The sequence below is a fragment of the Anser brachyrhynchus genome, assembly GCF_964034855.1.
Source record: "Anser brachyrhynchus genome assembly, chromosome: 2".
NCBI lineage: Eukaryota > Metazoa > Chordata > Aves > Anseriformes > Anatidae > Anser > Anser brachyrhynchus.
Window position 1 is genome coordinate 1,067,093 of NC_137695.1, and position 24,098 is coordinate 1,091,190.

General features: G+C 48.6%; 1 protein-coding gene across 29 annotated transcripts in view; it reads left to right on the top strand.

Annotated features, from left to right (window-relative positions):
• Window positions 1–24,098, top strand: part of MAP4 (microtubule associated protein 4) — a 156,907-nt gene that overhangs the window by 83,842 nt on the left and 48,967 nt on the right. For 16 of the 29 annotated variants that reach the window (XM_080581398.1, XM_080581400.1, XM_080581407.1 and 13 more), the window contains 9 exons: window positions 7,385–7,516; window positions 10,309–10,419; window positions 10,987–11,115; window positions 11,731–11,805; window positions 13,153–13,293; window positions 14,869–15,486; window positions 16,558–16,704; window positions 17,491–17,661; window positions 18,818–23,167. In XM_080581398.1, the coding sequence (XP_080437524.1) occupies window positions 7,385–7,516; window positions 10,309–10,419; window positions 10,987–11,115; window positions 11,731–11,805; window positions 13,153–13,293; window positions 14,869–15,486; window positions 16,558–16,704; window positions 17,491–17,661; window positions 18,818–23,167 (5,874 nt within the window). The remainder of the gene's footprint in view (window positions 1–7,384; window positions 7,517–10,308; window positions 10,420–10,986; window positions 11,116–11,730; window positions 11,806–13,152; window positions 13,294–14,868; window positions 15,487–16,557; window positions 16,705–17,490; window positions 17,662–18,817; window positions 23,168–24,098) is intronic. The other 13 variants (XM_080581411.1, XM_080581414.1, XM_080581413.1 and 10 more) reach the window with 6 other exon arrangements.

Here is a 24,098-nt window from a genome sequence, read left to right on the forward strand (position 1 = left end):
TGAAAAAAAAAGGATAGCAGAGAGTAAAAATACTCAACCGTGCTCCAAGGGCCTGGTTTCCAACGGCCTGGTGACACAGGCGGTGTTCCTGTAACCCTCCTCTGCCTTCACACAGGAGTGTCCCTCTCTTAATTCCCTGCACAGTCACTCAGAGAAACGCTTTATGGGGAGAAGGTCTCCGAAATGCAGCGGTTGTGTTCGCCTGCGCCTATGACAACGCTGTGGAAACAAACCTCGTTGGAGTCTTTTGTACAAAAGTAGGACCTGAAGTGCCTTTGTTATAAAACACTTGTGGAATCTGCCCGTAAGCAGATGGTCTCTCGCAGGCCAGGTATCTCGCTCGCAAACAAGCTCAGAAAGAAGCGTGAATTGCCTTTTCCTCCTCGAATCGGTCTGTGCAGGGTGTCGGTGTTGCCTTTCCGGGTGCCCTGCTGGGTAATTCTTCCTTCCTCTCGTCCTCAGGCCGATCACGTTAACTCGTGGGGACAAAGAAAATGCTGACCAGCTGAGGGAAGAGGAGGCTTTGGGTTTGGGCACGTGCCTTGTTTCCCTTCCAGTTTCGAGGCTGGGCACTCGAGGAAGCCTTGGCAGGCGTGCGGCTCCCGGCACACCTGGGGCACCCGGAGAGCGGAGCCGGGGGAAGGCGCGCGGCGTCCGGAGCGCCGCCAGCGAGCCGCGAGCCTGCTCTGCTGACATCGGAGATGCGATAACAAATTACTCACTTCCTGAGCAGCTGACGTTCCCCGCGGGAAGCAGGAGCCGGAGAACAAACAGCGCCGGCAGAGCAATTAGAGGCGAGGGTGGGAGGTGTGCTCCGTGCGATCGGATCGCCAGGCGGTCGCTGCTGAAGGAGCATCTCTGTTAGGAGGAGTAAGGAACGAAGCTACACGATGAGCTGTAACAAATGCTTCTTTTTTTTTTTTTTTTCTTCTTTCAGATTGTTTTTTAAAAAAGGTAAAGTGAAAAGCTTGCGTTGAACTTCCAAGTTACTGACTTCGCATCTTTTAAGCTGGGAGGTGCCGGCTCTGACAGTCGTGCACGGAGCTTCTTTGGCATTCCAGATTATATAACAGCAGGAAATTTCAGAAGGAAAGCAATAAAACGTTTCGAGAATTGTCAGCACCATCTGAAATGCGCTGCAGTTTCTGGTGGACCTTTTATCATCTCCTGATCTTTCCCCATCCAGCTCGGTGGTGGATTTTCATTCACTTCTCGCTGCAATGAAGTCCGTTTTAGAGTAATCTCAGCTAGATTGGGTTTTAGTGCTGGCTCCTGATAGGTCAGCCTTTATCTTTCTTGCAAGGACAGAATTTTTTCACTCCAAAAGCAACATCTGAACTGCGTGCAAGGCTTAAGAGCTTGGGGGGGGACCTCTCCCATCTGATGTCCAACCCCTCTGCTCAAACAGGGAGACCAGGGGAGACTGCTCGGGGCTTCGTCCTGCCGGGTTTGAACCATCTCCGGGGATGGAGACTCCCCAGCCTCTCCGGGCAGCCTGTCTGCTCTTCGGCTTGCCTCACAGTCTGCTTTAAAACTAAAAATTCAGTGGAGTCGCCTGTATGTCAGCTTGGCAAGAGGAAAGGCAGTGGGCAGAAAGTAACCAGCTTGGTGGCTTTGGTCCGGGTGAATTCCTCACCAGCAGGGCTCCCAGCTTTGCTCTTCGTTAAATGCAATCGCTTCTTTCAAGTCTCTGAGTTCTTGGGTAAAAATGCAAGGACTTCTCTGGGTGTGCTAGTTTGTGTACTTCTCCGTGTAGCTGCTCGCTGTGTTTATCCCTTAGATTTTGGGGTATTATTGAAGCTTGTCTGTAATACTCACCGAGAGGGATTTTTAAGACCCTTCACACTGAGCTAGGCAATATTTTGCTTTACAAAATAATGAAAGCGATCATGAAATATTGAGGAGCTGTCCTGCAAGGTACTTCCCATTGCTGCGTAATTGGCCTGCACAGAGGGGGAGCGCCGAGCGTCTTTGAAGAGGCACCGCGTGCCCTTTAGGGCCAGGATTTGGTACCTTTCCCGTAAATAATGCATTAGTGTCACCGGCGAGGGAAGGGGGGGACCCCAGACCTCTGGGCTTCCTGCAGGGCTGTTACCTGCTGTTCCACATGTTGTCCCGTACAGCCCAGTACGTGGCCAGTTCGCGTAGTCCAGGGTGCGTTTAAAAAGCACGGAGGGAAGGAACACGGAGCAAACACCGCACGTGTCCGTGGGCTGGGGACCAGCAGCCGCTGGGGCCAGCAGCTGGGTGCTGCAGCGCGGAGCCGGGCCCCTGCCTGGCGCGGGAGCCGAGAGCTAGCGGAGCAGCAGCGTGCGGGGACGGGCTCGTTCCCAAAGCCCTTCCAGCAGCACCAAGGTCCTCTTAAAGGCGGCGGGGTGTCGCACCCTGTGGTCTTCTTGTGTGCTTTGTGATCGCCAGGGGTGTCTTGTGGCGCGTGGGTTATTGTGCCGGCACCGGGAGAGCTCTTGGTCGCAGCAGTTGATTTCAGCAAGCTTGGCATCTGTTTAGGGTGCTGAACCAGCGCGGCGATCTGGGCAAATTAGCTTTGGGATCAGCTGTAGGAACGAAGCTCTTAAGCTTCTCTTGCCCTGTTTGCTTGGCGCGGCGCTGGCAGGGGCATCGCGTGGCTGCAGACCCATTAACTTTGAAGATCCTTAACCTCCAGCCAGGGAGCTGGTCAGTGACCTACCAAGATTAGCGGCTCCTCCGGCGAAAAGGCTTTGTCGTGGTAATCCCCTATAAAAGAGAGCTCCTTGCTGCAGGTCGGCTGGGGGATGCCCGGCAGCCCGGGGGCCTGGACACGGAGGTTTGAGCCCAGCGCCTCGGGAGCGTCCACGCAGGTCGCCAGGAGCGCGGTTTTGTACGGATCAGCCTCGGGGCTGGTGCCCGTGACCGTGTGGTGCCGGCAGATGCTGAGACCAACAAAGCGACGCCGGCAGCAGCGAGGCTGAACGCTCCGACTCTTCCTCCGGGACCAGCAGTGGGATCAGTGCAGGGGGAGCGCTACGTGCATGGGCTCCTTATTCTTACTTTCAGAAGCAAGCTCGCTCTGTAAGTACGCCGAGAGGGGGAATTTTCTTGAAATGAGACCTCGTGAGCTCTGCTCCTCCGTCGGCTTCTGTTGTCAGTGGTTGTAACTGGATTTGCAGCTGTGAGCAAAGCTGTAATACTCGGTGAAGCTACGGGCTGTGGGGCCTGTCACGTTCACGTTTAGCACTGAGTATATTCTCTGCTGCCGGTACGTGTTCCTAGCACCTCAGGAGTGGTCCTCGGAAAAATTTGGCTGGTTGGTTGTGTTTGCTTCAGGCTCTAACCTGAAGCTCACCTGTGCACGCTGTGGTTTTTAGGAGGGTGTGCAGAGCTGGGGGTGGAACTGGAAACCCTCTTCTCTGCAGCCGCTGGGTCCCTGTTTTGGCGATCGCCTTCCTCGTGTTCAGCCAGGCTGCTGCAAACGAGGAGGAGCTGAGTATCGGGGCGGGGTGGGGATGGATCGGATGGGAAGTGTCTGCTTCTAGCTGCACGGCGCGTGGTGCCAAAAACCGCTGTGACTGGGAGCAGCGAGGGGTTTGTTGCCGTGGCTGGTTGGCCGGCGAGCAGCGTGCGCGCTGCCTCTGTTCCCCACCTGCGCTGGTGCTCGCAGGACAGCTCGGAGGTAGCCACAGGGCGGGTGCTGCCCTCGTCCCGTGCCCGTGGCCTGGCGGCCTTCAGCACTGCTACAGGGGTTTGATGCCGTCTGAGGTCCCTCCTCAGTGTTTCCCTTTACGTTTCCTTGTGTCTGCTGTCTTACCGTCCTGCTCGTCCCTTTTCCAGCAAGGCCCCGGCTCTTCATTTGAAGGCAGGAGTGCAGCCTGTCCGTTGGAACAAAGCACAAACCAACCCAGGCAGCAACCAAAAACCCAACCAAACAGAGGAAGCTAAGGCAGATTTACTTCCGACGGACCCGTTGTGACCCTAATGATGCAGGCTGTGCCGGTGACAGGCAGGCGAGGCCCTGGTGGGGACAGGCTTGCCACAACCACTCGGGGTTCGACCAGCATGCTGTACAGTCGAGCAGACTTAGGGGGCCCCAATCCAAAAAGTCAGCTACAGTCCTCTTTGAGAAACTCGATGTCAAACTGCCTTTGGGCTCCCAGGCCCCTTCCTCACGCCGTTTTCCTGTTTTTCGTGGGTTTTGTAGAGAAAGGAATGGCAGCTCCTGTCCTGAGCAATTCACAGCAGAATGCAGTTAAACCCCTTGCTGTCGTATCTCACACGGTTACAAATAACGGTGCCTCTTGACGCTTAGAGGGACGCTTTCTCTTCCAAGCACTTTGTGAATTCAGTGACCATTGTCGTTTTACATGATTTCCTCTGCATGCCTGGCGTCGCTGTCCTGTGCCGTCCTGTGCCGTCCTGTGCCACCATCCTGTGCCGTCCTGTGCCGTCCTGTGCCACCATCCTGTGCCGTCCTGTGCTGTCCTGTGCCGTCCTGTACCTCCTATGCCGTCCTGTGCCATACTGTGTGTGCCCTCCTGTGCCATCCTGTGCCCTCCTGTGCCCTCCTGTGCCGTCCTGTGCCCTCCTGTGCCGTCCTGTGCCGTTGGAAGCTGGCTGGGGATTTGCCCTGCCCTCGCCTCTCGAGCCAGCCGTGCCAAACGTGGCCAGGCAGCAGCAGAACAGCTAAAAGGCACTGGCAGAAAAGCAGCGAGCGCTTGCCAAATCAGCTCCGCTTTAGGAAGCCTGTAGCATCTGCAGGGCCGTATCGCGGGAGGTAGGGATAACTCCCCTGACGGTCAGAAATTGGATTTATTCAAAAACTATCCTTACTGCTTTTTTTTCCGGTGGTGTTTACACAGAAGCGAGGTGGTAAAAGGTCCTGTCCTTAGATTTAGAGTCTGAATTCCCATTCCCTGGCCTTCAGCGTGCTGTGAAGGTGACGAGAGAATTCCGTGCCGCTCCGGTACCGTGCCTTCTGCACCTGATGCTCCGCAGCAGGAATTGTCCCGCACGAGCCCCGACCGGTGCTGCCACCCGAGTCTGCAATGAGAAACGCTTGCCCAGTGCCTGGTGCTGCTCACCACGCTGCACGTGTTGAAAACAGCTCCCGAATTCCGCTTTCCTTGGGAACGTCTGCGCTCGCTGCCGAGGCGCGTTCGTGCTGGCGACTCGCAGGAGTTCGTCGGCTGTCACCCGAGGGATTATGCATGGTCGAGCTCCGGGGCTCAGTTATATGAGAGCAAAGAGACCAAGCCACCTTCTTCCTTCTTATTTTTTTCCTCAATCCCTTTGTTTCATTATTATTAGAATTTTTACAACCTCTCTGTGAATCTCTGCTCAACCTTGCCGTGAGTTCTGTGTGACCAGCTGCTACTGCAGACTTCTAGAAGAGGTGCTGCTTGGCTTTTTTATCACTATTTTTTAGTATATCAGCATTGTATTTTTTTATTATTTCTTCTGTTACTTCTGTGCGCAAAGATTGTTTTTGCTTTTATTAACCACAGTTTTGCTCTGAATTAAGGGGCTTTTGGGGGGATCTCTTCCTCTGCGTGTAACCGATGTCCTTTCCTGAGCTGCAGCCTGGCGGGGGGCATGGTTAGCCTAAGCAAAGGGAAGAGCTCTGAAAGCATACAGAGGGTTACTGGCAAGAGAGTGTAGAATATTGCGTTAGGTGATGAGGGGAAGAGTTTGTGTATTTTTTTTCTTCTAACTCCTATCCAGAGGAAACTGGAAATTGCTTTGGAAGTTTGGTGGTGTCGACCTGGTAAATTCAGGTCTCCTTAACCCGAGAACTGATCTGAAGAATCAGGAGTCTGGGAGCCTGCTTGGAGCCTTCCCCCTGCACTTGTCGTGCTTGAGAGCTTCAGGACTCGCGTTCGTGCGCAAGAACCAAAACCGGAAGATCTGGAAATGTTTTGAACAGCAGCTGAAACAACCGTGCTTTCCCCAGCAGTGGCTGGTTTGGCATTACCTCGATGCCAAACGCTTCTGCTAACCTGAGGTGTTGCTCAGACCTTGCAGGCGCTAGCCCATGCACGGCGAGTTTTGCGTGCCGTAAATACCGATAAATCCCTTAAACGTAAAAATAACTTCCCTCCTCCTGGCCACTGCCGCTCGCTGCTCTGTTGGAGCGATTTGAAGTTGAAGCCAGGGCAGGGTCAGTGGAGGTGTGCGCCCGGTTCCCTGTTACCTAGAGCTACCCCCGGTGCTCAGCCTCTCCACGACTTCATCCCCAGGCACGGCGCTGGCAGAAGCATGGCTGGGGTGGTGCAGGTGTGTCCGTGAAGGCCCCGCACCGAGGAGGAGGAGGAGGAGGGGGAAGAGGAGGAGGAGGAGAAGGAGGAGAAGAAGGAGGAGGGGGAGGAGGAGGAGGAGGAGGGCAGCAGAGGCTCTCAGCTCGCAGCTGCACTTCCTTGCTCTGATGCGTACACGTTTTCCAACTTGTCATAAGGACGTCAGAAAAAGATGACTGCGTATCCCCAGTATTCCTCATGACAGTCCAATTTAAACAATTTTACCTCCTGTAGTCTAATTTCTTCTTCATTTCCATGTATGTGTGCGGGGCCGTCTGTGGGATGGAGCGACCCCGCGGGCCTGGCCCTGGGGCCCAGAGCCCCTGGCACGCACACGGCCGGTGCCAGGCCGCGGGGGCTGGCGTCTCGGCGCGGGTCTTCCTAACGCGGGCAGCAAAGGACGATGAATATTTTCCTCGGCCAGGTGGAAGCCGCCGGGCTTCGATGTGTCCTGTGCTTCGGGCCCGTGAACCAGGGGGGATTGGGCTCAAGCGTGAGATGAAGATACACAGATAAAGGCCCTCGAGGCACTCAGGGAAAGGTTATTCCCTCAAATGATCTGGAGTTTGTCCTCCTAGAGGAATACAGAGCAAAAACTCCGTGCGGGTGCTGCCTGTCTGCGGTGTGAACGCTTTTATAAATACAGCCAAAGGCAAAGCATCAAACGCGATGCGTGTGCGGGGGAGAAGGGGCCGTGCCCTCCCCTCCTGCCCGGTGTGACCGGTGAGCTGTGCTCAGCACTTCTGCATCGCAGGCGCGACAGCTTCGGTCAGCTCCTCGGGGTTGGTCCTCTTCTTGTGAAAAATCTCCCTCAAGCAGCTGCTGTGAATGTCCAGCATTGGAAAACGGGGCAGCGCCGTGGCGTGCGAGTTCTCTGTCCTCGGTCATACTGATCGGCTTGACCTGGTGTGGATTAAAATGCAGAAAGTCCCGTTGTTCTGTAAATTATATTTAAGTGTTTGCATCAAAGCAGTGGAAAATGAAATAATCATGAATTCTGGTTTGGCTCATAGTTCGTTACCTGTTGGCCTTTGAATGTCATCATGTGGTAATGAACTCTAAAAGGTTTGGGTGATTGTTTTTTTTGACTCTGTCATTTTCTTCCCTAATTTCAGTGTTCCCAGGAGAAATCATGGATGAAAAGCTATCCTATAAAGAATTTCTCGATCGCAATGACACCTGGGCGATGGACGACAGAGACCTGTGCTTTGAATCACAGCCGGTGTTCAAACCCATGGAGATGGCAGGTATGCCCGTGTTACTCCTCCAACTGCAGCACCTGCAAAAAGATACCTTTCACCCCATTTTCTCTCATTTTTGATAAAAAAGTATGGGAAATCAATTGCTAGTTTTTGAGGGAACCAAAAACCAGGCTACCCAGATTGCAACAGGCCATCAGCTTGGGAAGGAGACTGGCTGAAACGGGATGAAAGCTAACTTTTTTGTGATGGTTTTGAACATTGTAGGCCTGCTTTCTAAATTATTTTCTTGCTATCTGAATCTTGTATTTACTAAGAGATTCTGTGAGAAAATTAGGTGCTGTTACAATGGTGAGAAATGATTCATGGAACAGCTGGAACAAAAGAACCACTGGTGTCTGAAACACAGCGTCTCCCCCCGCCCCATTGCTTTGTTAGGTCGGAGAATGGGCTGGTGATGTAGTTACACTCAGTAGCCAGATGATAAAGTAGTTGATTAGGGCAATTTAAATACCTAGCCCATCCCCCCATCTCCTCTTCGCCGAAATGAAGCGAGTCTGTGGGTTATCTATTGCAGGAAACCGCGGCCTTAGGTTTCACGTCCTTAGAGCATCTCGTGCACCCGTACGTGCCTAAGTTACCGTGCGTACCGCAGGACCAAGGCATTCCTCGGGACTGCCCTTCCTGGTGCTGAGTAAGCCAGAGGCAGCTTAAGGATGGATAGGTTCCTACGGCTGAGCAGTGAGAGAGCAGACAAGCTTTAAGAATGTCAGCAGGAGGGGAAGAAGTGAACAGCAGTCTCATAAAAGTGTATGGGTTTATTGCATGTTTTTATTCAGGCTCTTTGTAGGCTAATTTCCCTCCAAAGGCGGGAGTTCTCTGGCCACTTGTGTAACAGGTCTCCCAACCAGCACTGCTGTAATTCCTCGTTCCGCGGTGAGAAATGTGGTGAGAAGCTCGGTTCAGCTTCTGCAGTGCTCTGCTGCTTCTGTGCAGCTTAAAAAGCGCGTGTTTGAGCCTGCTCGCTGCTCCTGGTCGCAAACACCGAGTTAGGGTCTGGTGCTGGGACTCAGCCCTGTGAAAGCAACGGTTAGGAGCAAAATCTTACAGATATATTTATTTATATACATCTATCTCACACTACTTGTAATAAAAAGACTTGTTTAGAAATGTTGTTATAGTGCAGAGGGAATGAAACTCGAGCACTGCCTGTTTGCTTGTGAGCCTTACAATGCTGTGAGGCTCTCAGTCAGGAGCGTCCCGTGATTCATTACTGTAGCTACAGGTAAATCACTGAACATGAGGAGCTGCGTCTCTAATTGATGTAAAGTAACGTGCTTTTATTAGGCCAGGATCAGCAGCAAACTCGAGCTGTGTCTCTGAGCAGCGGCGGCTGCGAGTGGACGTGGAAGTGAGCCGAGAAGAACTTTTCCGAAGTATTTTGTCCCATCTTACCTCCAGCTGCCTGGAAAAAACCTTCTCAGAGTCGTAACATTCGTCTGGCTTCATAATATTACAAACAAGCAGCAAGTTTGGGGCAGGTAGAGAATTATTTCGGACCCGAGGATGGATACCTTACAGCGCTGGCCGGGTCCCACCCGTGCGGTTCACCCTTACCGTGCCCCTCGGCTTGCAGTCGTGGGGTGTTGTGCTGGGGGCTCTGCCCTGCTGCCGGCAGAAGGGCCCCGCTCACCTGCTTTAGAGGGGGGCTCAGGCCCCCACGGGGATCTGGAGAGGACAAGAGAAGCCCCTCCACGCTCCCTGGGCCCCGCAGAGCAGAACCCGGGCAGCCCCCGCGTGCTGCATCCAGCAGCTGCTGGCACCGAGGGAAATCCTCAGCGTCCCTTTGAGCCTCTCAGTCGGTTTTGGTTGGAATGCTTTTTAGGTTTTGTTGAATTGGAAAAAGGCAGTTATTTAGTCTTGGTAGTGCTGTTGTAAACAGCTTGGAATTAACATTTTCTAAAATTTACTCTGAAGCAAGACATTGTCTCGGGATCTCAAATAGGCTGATAGATTTCTCAAAGAATTCGTGGTGCTCACCCAGCGCTGACATTTGGGAGCACAATGAACACTCGCGGTTTTGCTGTCATCCCCTGAAATAGCATGTCTGACGGGAGACAACAAGAAGCCTTCAGCTGAATCCCTTTTAATTGTGCTTAACCTGAAGAAAGCTGCGTGGTGTCTGCACATCGGCGTGTGGCGGCCGCTTCGGGAACGTGGAGCCCGTCCCCACCTTCCCGGGCAGCCAGGAGGAAAGGCCCGCGGCAGGGGTCGAAGCCTCCCGTCGTGGGGCTGTGCCCCCCTGGGGAGGGATGGAGCACTGCTCCGGGCTGGTGAGATGTGCTGGGAGTCACCGGTCACAAAACACCGCCGGGGGCTGTGAGCCGAGGGCGGTTTGTCTGCGAGGGGAGCGCCACAGCTCCTGCCCTTCGCCTCGCTCTTGGCTGGAGTAAGGCCAGACCCCCGGGGGGGTCGTCTCTTCTTCCTCTCCTTGTCAGCGAGGCTCTCTGAGGGACGGCTTTCGGTCGGGAATCCATCTTACGTACCACAGGAGGGGACAGGTTCTTCATATGACTGTTAGAATCTACATTTCAGGCAATTTTCCCTCCCATGCAGTCTGTGCAACCGTGTTTTGCTGTTGGGCATGAAGTCTAATGAGGGAGGCGTTTGTGCCCGATAAGTAGTCTTGCAAGCAGCTCTCCCTTGGAAGTCCTTCACTCTGCCGTCGCATCGCAGCGGCGCTGGGCTCGGGTGCATCCCATCGCTGCTTTTAAATAACCTTACGCCGCATCGTGTCTTCGACTGTGTGGTAACGCCGGCCTCGTTTTGTGTCCCCTCAGACCCCTTCAGCATGCACCGAGGGGAGAACCTGCCTGAGTTGTCCTTTCCTGCTGACATGAAGAATGTGCAGCTCTTCACGGACCATGTTGACACTTCCACAGACATCCATGGTGAGACATCCGCAATCCCTCCTCAGCATCTGTCCCTGATGGTCTTTTTTGGTGTCTTCTCCATTGACCTTCACGTACTGAAAACTATTAAGCCGATAAGTACACAGACCATGTAATCTCTTCACATGATTATGTTTTGTGGCTGAAAGACATTCCGGTAGCTGCTTCCAGGAAGGTTTTTTGTGTTTTTTTGTTGATTCGTTTGTTTTTAAACATATTTAGGCAGAAGGAGATGGGGCATCTCGACAAGGTGACTTGGGGCTGGAGTCACTAACGGCTCTTGTCTTCAAGGCTAAAGACCAAAGCTGCAGGAACTTTTTCCACCAATGGTCTTCAGTGTTCAGGCTATTGCAGCTTAAGTGGTTATTAACGAGACTTCATGGGAGCAGATGCAGAAAGCAAAAGGCAAATAATTTGTATGTATTTACTGTCTTATCTTGGAAAAAAAAATAGATATATAGTTCACAATGCAACTTGTAAAGGGGAACTACTTGAGAGAGTTGCTTGCAAACTTTATCTAAAATGACAAATGGCAAATGACTGACAAACGGCCTTTTCCTTCGTTAGCACCACATGGATCTATGATGGTACCTGAACAACCTTTCTTGGGATCCCCCTATTGTCCTGCAGAGGTTCTTGACCCATCAGCCTTTATGGGCCTGGACTCAGCTGCGGAATTTCTGCAAGACAATGCAGGTAAGAGACAGATGTTTTGCTATTGCTGTCTGTCTCACTGTAGTTGGCTTTGAAGGATATGCAGCTGGAAAATCTTTGTGTATTAGTCCTAAAGAAACTTGGTGGGGGAATTAATGCATAAAATGAGTCACGATTAGAAAGTATCCTTTTGGAAACATCATTTCCTAGATCATGGGAATGTTCTAAAGATCCTAGGGGATGAATGTGCCATTGAGCAAAGAACCTGCTCTGCCGGGTCCTGGGGTAACTCTTCTCTGACTGATGCAAGCTTGGACTGGTTATAATCACAGAAGAACATGACGTTATGATAGCATTCGTAGAGTGAGCTAAGTTACCTGAGAGTGAAGTGAATACAGCAGCAGAGTCAATACCCTGAGCAAAGAAGGAGACATTTCTTCTTGGGAAGAGCAGTCAGGCGTTGGGACGGGTTGCCCAGGGAGGTGGTGGCGTCACCGTCCCTGGGGGTGTTCAAGGAAAGGTTGGACGTGGTGCTTGGGGACATGGGTTAGTGGTGACGTCGGTGGTAGGGGGGTGGTTGGACCAGGTGAGCTTGGAGGGCTTTTCCAACCCCTGTGATTCTCTGTTAGTGACAGGACTAAATGTGTTTTTCCGTAGTGCCTGAAGAACATTGGATGGGAGCTCAGCATGATGTGAAGGGACCAGATGCCTCTTTCTTTGTTGAGCCATCAGGTAAAAATAGTTTCGACTTAGTCTGCAGGAACCGTCCAGTTCCTCTCATTCCTAGAGTTTCTGAGCAGCAGAAACAGAACTTGTGTCCCCGTCTGCCTTTTCAAGAAACAGAAAGCAGTATTGGAGTGAAGTGGGACCTGACCAAGAAAAACAGTATTTCTGGTTCTCAAATCAACTTGGAACAAAAATGTGTGGTTTAAGTGTTACTTAACACACACTTTCAGGTTTAGTGTTGTAACGGCTGGGGGGAACCCTGCATTATGCAGACCGTTTACCTTCTTATTTACGGTGACAAATTTATACAGTTCCAAGCCCAACGCTAAGTATATACTAGTCGTGTGCCCTTTGGGGGCATATAAAGCTGGACTTTAACCCTCTGAAAGCATGGGGTTAAGCATGCCCGTTCATGGGCTATGGGGAATTAAAGTTGCAGATGCAGAAGTGTGCAAAATAACGCTGGTAGCAGCAAGCTTGGTGGACTCCAGACTGCGCCTCTGTTCTGTGCTTCTCTCGCACCAATGAGGGTACCATGAATGCCAGTTGGGGTATCTGTTCAAGCATTACTTGACTCAAAAATAATAAATAGGATAAATAAAATTGACTCTAGAAAAGAAAGCCTGTAAAGCTGAAACTTTACTACTTTCAAGAGCCCTAGTCTTCGTACACGCTAGAGTCAAATCTGCTGACTTGAATAATATGCCAGAGTACTCATGTTTACTCCTTCTAAGGACCAGTGCAGCTGAGGGAAACAACAAACATAATTTTGGCTCATGCATAATCATCAGAATTTTAAATTAAATTCTAATTGCAAGCCTGTATACTCTGCCCAATTATCTTTAGACTATGGTTACAGTTAAAGCATTGAAGCTCCACTGAGGAGGACACATTTGCAGTGCAGTTGCATGTATATTACGATATTTGACCTGCAATGGGATCTTTATTGCTGATTTTGGTGAACGAGCCAAGAGGAGGGCAGTTTAATACTGATTGTGGGTAGACGGTGTGCTTAGAGCTCATGGCTCCACCCAGGTTTCAGGGTAGAGCAGGGATGCTTTATAGCTGAACGTTCCTCGATTTTGTTACAGCGATTGCTTCCCGAAGGATACAAGTGTTTTCTTAGGCATTGCGCAAGTCATTTTTCCGAAACGGACCATGTAAACAGGTTCTGGTTCTGTCCTACCCGACTGAGTTGCTGCAGTGGGAGAGCTTGCTCATCAGGCTCGCTGCAGTCAGCGCGGAGCAGGCAGCGCCTCGAGAGGGTGATTCAAATCCTGGCAAGTCCAGAAGATAAAGCTGTTTGCTGAGATCTTTCCGAGTGCTTAATCAAACTTCATTTTCTATGCCCAGTGCCCCCCACAGTGACTGAAGCAAAAAAGCCAAATTTGCCAGAAAGCCCGGCAGCAGTGACTCCTGATTTTGTTCCTACTGCAATAACAGCATCCCCAGAAGGGGCTGAAGCCACTGATGCATCAAAAGGTGACATATCAGGTAAAGCTGCCCTTGTCTCATGACTGGTGCTGGTTTTAGACCCGTCATGAGCAAGCTGTAGTAGTGGAAAGATATGCGAGTGTCTCTTCTGAAGAAAAAACAGCAAGGTATTAACAATCTGCATCGTAATTAAAGGTTTATATAGATTGTGTTGGTGAGAAAGAGCAAGTCTAGTAGACTTTTCAACTCTTCTGTCACAGTCCAGTAACAGATAAAATGATTCATAAAGAATCAAAATTTCTCCAAGTTTCACCTCCTGAAAATGTTAGGGTGTGTCAAGGACATGGTTATGCCGTGAGTCTCCTGCTGTCTATAAACACCTTAAAACTCTCTGTTTTAAGAAGAGATAAAGAGACTTTAAAACAGAGTTTTTAACCTATTTACAGACAGCAGGAGATTCACGGTACATAACTATTTCTTCACCATCTCATCCTTCTGTAAAATCAAATTCCTTAAAACAAACAAACAAAAAAAACTTGGTTTTGTTTAGTGGAGTATTGGTTTTATCTAAATACATCCTGAAGTACAGTTTTTAAAAGGACTTTTACCATTTCTTTTGTTTTTCATTCATAATTTTCATTTTCATTTCCTAATTTCTTTCATTTTTCAGTTTGTTAAATATCTTTTAAACATATTTTCCACTGTTCAGCCGGGGGATGTTTTTAGATGCAGTTCAAACATTGAGTAGAAATTTTATTTTTTAGCATCTACTCAGCTGTGTATCTAAGGTGTTCAGGTCACCGTGCTGCATTGCACAGCGTATAGGTAGTAGCAGGGGCTGTTGAAAATAATAGCTGCAGAAGAAGTGTAATAGCCAGTGCTTCTGGCTTCGGATAATTTGTAAAATTTGCCTACAGACAGCTGGAATCTGAATGTTATTTTGAAACTAAGAGCTGAGTTTTTAGTAGCTATTATGTAAAATGTGAATGAGGCCAAGTTCGAAAGAATCAGGGGCAGCTGGCGATTCGCTGGGTGGCAGTGCCTTCTGTAGCAGCAGTGCCCTTGCTTCCGCTCGAGTTGCGGTGCTGTCCTGCCCACGAACAGTAGAAACAATATTTGAAACGAAGTGCATGTGGCTCTGGAACGTTTCAGGACTTTTTCAGTTGTTGGAATACGCTGCCGTGCTCGTAAAGGTGACACCAAAAGTTTCTGTCTCCTCCTACGCAGTGAAAAAACCTCATTAGGAGTCTGGTGTCCGTCCTGTGGGGGTGTGCTGCTTGCAGCGGATCTACCAGCTCGGGTCTCTCGCCAGCTCTGTAGCGTCAGATTTTAAACAACAACAAAGCATCTTTTGGCTGCTGTGTGCTGGGAGCAGGCGGATGTCTGACAGTGTAGCCAAGGATACAAAACATGGCATTTGAGGCTGGAGCAGGAGATGCACTTGGGTGCCCTGAGGAATATGTCAGGAAGGGCAGTGCAACCTGGGCGCACTGGTGTGGCGCGGAGCGGAAGGGGGAGTGAATGCTGCTGAAAAGGCACAAGGCCAAGGGAAAGCCATTCCCTGGCCAAAAACTGTACTGTTGGGTTTTTACATTCTTTATTTTTTATTGATTTCTGCAATCTGTTTTTCTGTAGCAGATGCAGAGTGTGTTCCTGCCTCGGATGTCACGTCCATTTCTGCAGAAAAAGCGGGGTCTGCCCTTGCAGGAGACACCAAGCCTCCCCAAGCTGCGGATGCTGGATTTGCACCTGCAGCAGAAGCGGAGCCTCCTCAGGCTATGGATGTGGGGTTTGCTCCTGCCCCAGAAGCCAAGCCTCCTAATGGTATCGATGCCACGTTCACCCCAGAGGCGGATGCTGGTTTGAATCCAGAAGCAGATGCTAAGTCCCATCACGCTGTGGATCTGGAGTTTGCTCCAGCAGCAGACGCAGGGTTTGCCCCGGCAGCAGATACGAAGTCTCACCACGCTATGGATTTGGCGTTTAGCCCACTAGCAGACACCGAGTCTCATCATGCTGTGGATTTTGAGTTTGCCCCTCCAGCGGAAGCTAACCACCTGCACGCTATGGATTCTGGCTTTGCTCCTGTCGCAGAAGCCAAGCCTTTTCCTGCTGCGGATTCAGGTTTTGTCTCTGCACCAGAAGCTAAGTCTGCCCCTGCAGCTGACACCAAGGGTGCTGCATCCGAAGAGCTGATAACATCTGAATCTTCTGTTGAGCATGGCAAGTCACCCTTCCACGAGCCTCCTGCAGGTGAGCTTATCTGAAAGCTTCGTTCAGGCTTGAAATAACAAGGCAAACAGCGTGCAAAGGCCACTCTAAGTTGGCACAGCACTAGCAGCTACAGTCCTGGTGGTGGATAGTGACTACTACAGAGATGTACACTTGTAGTAAGGCTGTCACATAAAAAAGGTATTTTTTTTAGTAGCGAAGATGTTTAAATGCAAGGCACATCAGAATCTTAAGTAGAGCACAGCTCCACTGACAAGATACAGACAGAGGAAGTACTTCACAAGGATTTTTCACTTGTAAAATATGAAACTAGAGTAACTTAGTGATTTTTAAGGACTTGGCATTCTTTACAGAGCTGTGTTTTTTGTTTGTTTGTTTGTTTTTTAGGACAGCCATAGAGACATTCTAGTTCATCTGTGTTAGTATTTATTTTTGCATCATTATCATATACAGAAATTTCCACAGATGCTGTAGGACACTGTTTCTGAACAAAGCTTCTTATCTTGAAAATAGTTTCTGAGGAGACTGATAGGCTTTGTTGGTGATTTTGTGACATTTCCTTGGGATGACTATAGGCATCGATTCAGGGTGGCAAGCATTTTGCTTTTTCCATGTGGTGGACAATGGATTTTTTGTGCTGCGTGGATTTCTCAAAGGACACTTCCCTTTCTGAGAGACATGACAGTGTAGCAAACAGTACTGGGCAGACCCAGCGTATGTTGATTGACTGTGGAAAGAGTTCTACCTAGTAAGAAATTCTCTTTTTAATTTTTTTTTTTTTACCTTCTGATATTCTTTGGTTTAATGATAAGAATACATTTCAAAGGAGAGAAGTTTTAACAAAAGAAAAACCTCATTAGAATGTAGTAACTGAAAGGCATAGGTGGGGGAATGAAAGACTAAATACCAGCCAATACGGGAAGATTTGCTTTAGAAGAGTGGTCCTAAAAAGCAGGTTATCACTGTTTTGAAAGTGACAAAAACCTCTAGTTTCCCGAGGAAAATGGGAATTAGGCGAGGGTGTAATTTTATCCTGCTTAATCTCATCTAAATTAAAAAAATGAATTTTTATTCTCTACATTCTGTTTTCAGAAGCAACTGCAAGCATGGAACAAGAACTGAAAGGCCCAGAGGCTTGTGTTGATCTTCCGTTAGAGAAAGCCAAAGACAATGTTCCATCTCCCGGCCACCATGAAGATCGTCTTCCAGAACAGACGAACCATCTTCCTGAACCAGCAGGTGAGAAATGCAAACCACAGCATAAAACTGCAGCAAGCGCTTTGCTCTCGGCTGATTCTTCCCAAGCACCCGGATTCTTTCTCGCAGACAGCGTTCTCCTATCCTTATGAAGGACAAAGCAACAAAGATTTAATCTCAGGAAGGTTATAAACATGTACAAACGTGGGGACTGTGTTATAAATAGCTGGTAGCCCTAACTTTGGAAATGACCAGCGTGTAACTTGTCTTTTTCTTCCTCATCCATATTTGTTTTACCAACATCTCTCATAATCTTTGTTTTTATGTAATCAATCTTATTTAAATTTTAAAAAGACAACTGTTCTCCAATGTGATTGCTTTACAAATTAAAACTTGTTATAATTGTGTAGCTAGGAATTTTGTAGTGTCTATATGAATATATGCTAAAATATATACGAATACTAGACGACTAACATTAGACTGATGCAGACTGATAATGGAGTATATTCTAACACTGGTTTGATTTTTTTTAATTGACAACCTCACTGCGTCCGTAAGCACCAAGATGGTCTTTGCTTCATGCATTACCTATACTTTTGCATGTCAGGCAAAATATAAAACTGCTTCTTAAAATGGGATTGTGAGGAGGTAATACATAGTAGACAATCAAATCTTATAAACTTCATCCCTATTAAAAATAAGATAGAACCTGAACCCTCTCCAAGGGCTTGCTTTTAAACTGCTGGTTACCTGTATTCATAAGAACTGAAATCTTCTATTCATATTTTTTGTATTTCATTTCAATTTTTTTCCACTTTCATATTTCAGTTCCAGTAGAAGCAAAAGAAGTTGTTGCACTAGAAAACAAAGACCTCCTTCCAGAAAAACCTGTTACTACTGTGGATGTTACTGTTACAGAGAAACAAAAGGAGCAGGCTGAACACAACCATATCGAGCATGCACAACCCCAGCAAGAAAAAGCTCTACAAGAACCTACAGGTAGAATATAAATAATAATTCAATTTTAGAATGGAAATGTCCTCTGGGAACTGTTCACCTTTTCCTATTGATTTCTATGTCACCTGAGCAAGCAAAATTTTTTTTTGCACCAATCAGCTGTGCGGTTCTTTGCATTCATCGGTGATTCTGCTTGCACTTTGCCTCTAATCCCTGCGCTCTAAAATAATCTTTTCCCCTTCCTGTTCACAGGACTAAAAGCCCAAATATGCTTGCTGCTGTTACTTTATCACTGGTACTAGCTGATATCTTTTCTGCTTTAGAATATAAAAGCTCACCATCTTTTTGCCATTACCACTGCTGTTTTATTTTATTTTATTCTGGTATTAAAAAGGACCATTAATTCTTATTGCAATATTCCCAGTGAAGGCCTCCTTCCAAATTGGATTTTGTAATTACCAAAGGAAAATGGGATCTTTTTTTTTTTTCCCCTGCTCCACTAATCCAGCCTCTCCAAAGAGCTGTTATTGCTTACATTTGTGACTGGAGGCTGATTTGTGGGCCAGGGCTAACTGACAACTGACTGATGCTCTCTTTAAAATCGGTGGCTTGTAGCTAAGGAAACCTAGCCCTGCCTGTAACCGAGTACAGCAAATGACTTCTGTGACGGAGGTTCTGCCTTCCACTGCTTCCACTGTGGGTGCTGTGGGAAACCTGGCTCTTCTGCTCCCCCCTCCCGTTGCGCCCCTCCTCTCTTCCCCAGTCTCATCTTTCCACTAAACCTCTGTTTTCGCACTTGGGAAGGTTGCCAGTTAGGGAGAGAAAAAGTGTGTGTTGTCTTGTCTTGCCGAGACAAAATGGATCCTTAATGCACTTTTAAAAAAAAGATAACATGGCCTTACCAGAACTATCGCTTTTTGTTGGGGTAAGAGCATGTGTCAGGGACTATGGATTTTTAAATAGCATTGACGTATTTATTGGTAACAGTTGAAATAGGTTTTGCGTGTAAATGCCTATCCCAGCCACACTGAGGTGGGTTTAGAATTAGTGTGGTATCGGTGCTGGGAAGTTCTGCATATATGACTGTATGGATTGTTTTAGATGGCTAAAATCACATTTACGTATATATATATAATATAATTTTTTTTAAAAAAGCAAATAGTTGCTTTGATGTTTGAGCAGGCTTCCTGTATTCCAGGTCTACCTACTGCACAAATAAGGCAAGCTAACAAATCAAGTGACCGCAGGTTTGGCAGAGCAAAACCTGCAGCAGTGCCTATTGCAGATGTGCCAGAGGAACGTCTCATAGGTCTGCCACAGCAGAAGAGCACTGACCCCAGAGTAGACCCCTGTTCGGTAGCGGAACCTGGATCTGTTGCTGGAACATCCCCTCGCACTAGGGTTTCACATAAAAAGGCAACTGAGCAGCCGTCCGGTGTGCTGTCAGAGCTTGCGGAGAGCTGCAGAGATGCACCCAGGGAGAGCTGGGATTTGGAAGGTTCTCTGGCTATTGTGAAGAAAAAGAAAAAGAAACCGAAACAAAAGAGAAACCAGCCGCCAAGAGCGATGGAGTTCTGGGATGAAAATACAGCAGTCTCAAGAGCTCCTAAAAATCCTCCAGTTGGTGGTGAATTGCAAAAACCAGAGGTTGGCCCCATAACGCCCGCCAAAGTTCACAAAGAGCAGTCAGTTGCCTCAGGAAACAGAGCTTCAGATATGCCACAGGATGCTAAAATAATAACTGGAAGTCCCATCCTGGATGATCAAAATGCCTTCTCAGTGCCAGCACCAGGACAGCAGGCCCAGAAAACCAGCATGCCATTTGAGCCAGCGGTGGCTGCAAAAAATAGGGACTTCGTGCCAACAGAAGACGTGAGAGATGACAGCTGGATGTTGCACCCCAAAGGGAAGAGAAAACAGGTTCCCCTCAAGCAGGGAGGCGAGACTAAGCCGGGGGAACCTGTTACAGCAAAGGTGCCAACCGAGCCCGTGGAAAGAAGTTTTCCTGGTAAAAATGACAAGAGGGAGTCTGACGAGTCAGGATGTGCTGGCCTGCAGGCATCTCTTTCAGAAGCGATCAATGTAAGCAAAGTAGAAACTCCTTTAGAGGTCAAGCCTTCAGAAACCCTCCTTTCTGACAAGGAGAAGGAAGCTCAGCGCGTATCTCCCAGGCATGAAATACCCAGCGACACTGTCCGCCGTGAGCTTCAGACTTCCAGTGGGTCACTGGAAGAAGCAGCGAAGAAAGGAGGTAGTTGTGAAAAAAGCAAAGGGGTTGAAAACGAATCCTTCAGAGAGCCTGCTCCTCCAGAGGCTGTGGCCCCATCAAACCGACTTCCTGACAAGCCAAAGGCAGCTGAAGAAACCAAGCCAGTGTCCCCTGATAAGCACGCGGCAGTTGATTTAAGTACTTCAGAGGGAACATCGAAGACCCCAGCAGATACTACTAAAATGGCCGTTACACCATTAGCTGTACAAAAACCCGAGGAAGTTATTTCTCTGCAAAACAGGAAGGCTGACAGTTTTCCAGAGCAGCCGTTTCTTCTAGCAGCTAAGCCTGATGCAGCCAAACACCCTGCTTCTGCTGAAGCAGCAGACGGAGCTAGAGTAGCAGATTCCCCTGATAAAAACAAAGGGGACGGATTTATTGCGTTAGAGCAGCAGACTGGAAAAGATCTCAATATTGCTCATGGGATGGACAGACCTAAAAAAAAGCGTGGTGAAGGGAAAGTGAAAAGAATCAAAAGTTCCTCTGAGCAGGTAACTGTTTCGGAGGATGTAGGCAAACCTGCTGATGGAATGAAGGCAGATGAGACCATAAAAGAAGCAACTTTCTCTGATAAGGGCAGGGAGAATGGTTTTACTGCAAGAGGACACCCATCAGCAAATGCACATACTTACCCTGCAAAAACAGCAGACAAGCCAAAAAAAAGAGGTAGTGATGGAAAAAGTAAAAAAGGTGAAAGAGGTTTTTTCCAGCAGCCTTTTCTTGAGAGTAAGATGGACCTCGGTAGTCGTCCTGCCGTAAGTGATAAAACTGAGGAAGTCAGTGATAAAGGTGGCGAGAGAGGCTGTAGTGCTGGCTGTTTTCAGGAGAATATATCGGATGGAAATAAAATACAGAGGCCTGCTGAACTAATAACAGAGGGGCCTAAAGAGAATGTTGGAAAAAGTGAAGCGGCTGCTGTGGTTGCTTTAGACCAACCGTTCTTTCTGGAGGGTAGGGGAGATGAGACAAAGCATCTTGCTATGGCTGACACGATCAGCGAAACGAAGGAGGTAAATGTGATGGCTAAAGGCAAAGAGGCCGGACTTACTTCTCCAGGTGAATTCGTTGTGACAGATTCTGATGCAGTGTTGGTGGCAGACAAACCTAGGAAGAGGTGTAGTGATGGGAAAAGGAAAAAAAGTGAAAAAAGTTCTTTTGGGCAGTCAGCTGGCCTGGACGCTGGGGTGGAAACAACCAATGTTCCAACCAAAGAGAAGGTGGCAGGAAAAACAGAGGAAATGACCTTTGGTAAAGATAAGGCATCTGATTTGGAAAGAGAGGTTTTGCTGGAGAACCTGACAGGAGTAGCCAAAGAGGTGTTGGAAAAGCCTGAAACAGAGGGTGGCGATAGGAAGAGTTCCTCTAACCAGCCAGTTCTTTCAGGTCATAAAACAGAGACAGCAGAGCCAGAAACAGCCAGCACTAAAGAGACATGGCCCGGTACTAAAGGTAAGGAAATAGATGTTAAAACAGCTGAGCCTCTGCCAGAGCACGGGGCAGATGCAGCTACGGCATGCGGCCCCGTCAGGGACCTGGTGACAGACAAGCCTAAGAAAAAGGGTAGAGATACAAAAGGCAAAAAGGCTGAAAATAGTCCTGAGCAGTCTGCCGCAGCGGGTCCGGGTAACGTCCCTGCAGTAGTCAAAGAGGTGGGAAATACTAAACAAACTCAGTCTTCTGCTAAAGACAAAGAGAATAATTTCAGTACTTTAGGGAGTCTGCTAGGTGAGCCATCTGATACAAGTAAGGCACAAGCTCCTGCTGCACCTCTGGAGCCAGAAAAATTGAGCACAAATAGTAAAGAGAAATGCAAAAAGGTGGAGGTTAGCTTGGAGCAGCCGTTTCTTTTGGAGCCCAAAGCAGGTGCAGAGGTGTTTCCTCTTTGTGACAAGGAGACATCTGCCAAACCTGGAGCAGAAAGTCCCGCTCCTTGTAGCACTGGGGTCGGACTTCCTATTCTAGAGCACCCAGCAGTGGCAGATCACAGCTCAGCCACAGCTACTGATAGATCTAAAAAGAGAGGTAGTGATGGAAGAAGTAAAAAGTCTAAAAATGCCCCTGAGCAGCTTGCTTTTCTAGAGACAAAAATGAACAAGAGTGAAGCGCTGCCTCCCGTGGGACCTGAGATGGGATATGGAATGGAAAAAATGGATTTTGTAGATGAAAACAGAAATATTAAAGGTTTTCCCATCGGCCCTCAAATGCTTTGGAATAATAAAGGAAACTACCCTGAATCCTTTGCTCAGGCTGCAGTAAGGGGCCCTGATGACACTGGCAATGTTTCTTCTGGCTTCCCAAAGCGCGCAGAGGGGGGTACAGGAGCTGAGGAGCTTCCTTCTCCTGAGATGACAGCAGAGAAGAGCAGCAAATCGCCTGGACCTAGTGCTAAGGAGGGGATCCAGATCCAGAAAACTCCCGAGCAACCAGACAATTTGAGACATGAGGAGCCTGGAAAAGAGCTTTCAAAGAAAGAGAATGATAAAACTGAAGAGACTGCTTCCCAGGGTGGTGTTGAGGCAGGTAAACCACTTTCTCTGGATCGTTCAGTTAAACAGGACATTAAATCAAAACAGGATGAAGTTTACCTTTCTCCTGTGGCAAAGGTTGATGATAAAGAAATAAGAACCACTGATAAAAAGCAAATCACTGACAGCACTTCCTCTGACCTTCCTCAGAAGGTGGCTGATACAAAACACAGACCAGCTCCCCTAGGTGCCAAAGGGACAGAGAAACTAGAAGAAACTGTCTCGTTTGGAGAGAAGGACACGGCGATACCAGAGAGCAAGGCAGACGCAGCCACATCACAGGTGGTGGAAGCACCGATGGAGAAGAAAGCCGAAGAGGTTGGGTTGGATGGAGGCAGGAATAGCGAGCAGGGCTCGGTGAAGTGCCCGGGCAGTTTAGACAAGAAAGTAGCCGAAGCAGAGGCAGCTGGTGTAAATCTAGCAGCCGCCCAAACAACCCAAGTCAGTCCTGAAGGTAACAGCGAAGCTCATCCTCGCCCAGCAGAAGAGGATGCTGCTCACCTGAAGGATGGCCCGGCACTGAAGGCTGGGGGAGATAAAGACACAATTAAAGAAAATGAAGAGGAGCCTGAACAAAAAGCTGGAAAGGAGGCAAAGAAAGAGAGAGTTAAAGCAGCAGAACAGCTAAAAGGCTACATGAGACCCACAAAGTCAAGAGGGGTGCCGACTCTGCCAGCCAGGTCTGCTGCTCAAGACCAGGAGAGACAAAGGCAGCTGAGAGCCACTGGTATGAGCCGGCAGAGGCAAGAAAAAGGTGTGTGTTTGTGATTGGAGCTAGCAGCAGTAATCCAGGCAGCTTGCGTGCAAGACCTTGCTATTTGTCAGTGCGTTGGCATGAATACGTAATCGTTAATCCTATGTGGCACAAGCGAGTGTGGCATGACTGGGTTTTTGGCTGATCTTAAAAGGCTGTTAGTTCTGCTTGCCTGTCTCACAGTGCTAATTCCCAAACTCCGAAGGATTGACAGTTTGGTGTAAGTTCCAGAACTTGATTATTTGTTTTATTCATTCAGAGTTGGTTTTACATACGTATTGTACATAACTTTTTTAAGTAAACTTGCACTTTTTGGTGTTAAGTTACATGAGCTTCTTGTCATCAGAGACAGAGAGGCATTCATCTGACATGCAGCCGTGAATCATCGTGGTCACTAAATAGCATTGCGTGCTGCTGGAGGGCAGGGATTTGGGTATTCCTGTGGTAGGAAATGTTCTCGATTGCTGCCGTGTTGAGCCTCTAACGCTACATGAGGCTAACTGCAGCCATCTCCTTTTCCTCCTGCAGTCGCTCAGTGACTTTATCTTGCCATACCTTGAACTGTTAAGTCTGTAAAGCGTGCTTCCTCCTAGAGTAATCATCTTCATGAAAGCAGAGTGTAACAGAACAAGAGCTGGACTGACAGGCTTTGGGGCTCTCCCTGCTGAGCCTGTGGAGGTGCTGGTAAGCATCTGGGGCTGGTCACCCTGGCTGTTGACCAGGGGACGGCCCCCTGTTCTCACAGGATGAGATGGGATTCATTTCACAGAACGAAAGGAAATTCATAGGACCTTTAAAAGAGAGAGTATATATATCAACCGCATCCTTACTGTAATACCCTTGTACTTCTGCTCAGTCCAAGCCGTCCTCAGAAAGAACCGGGGCCTGCCCTGAGGGCTGTCGCCGAGATGTGCTGGGGCGCTCAGCCCCG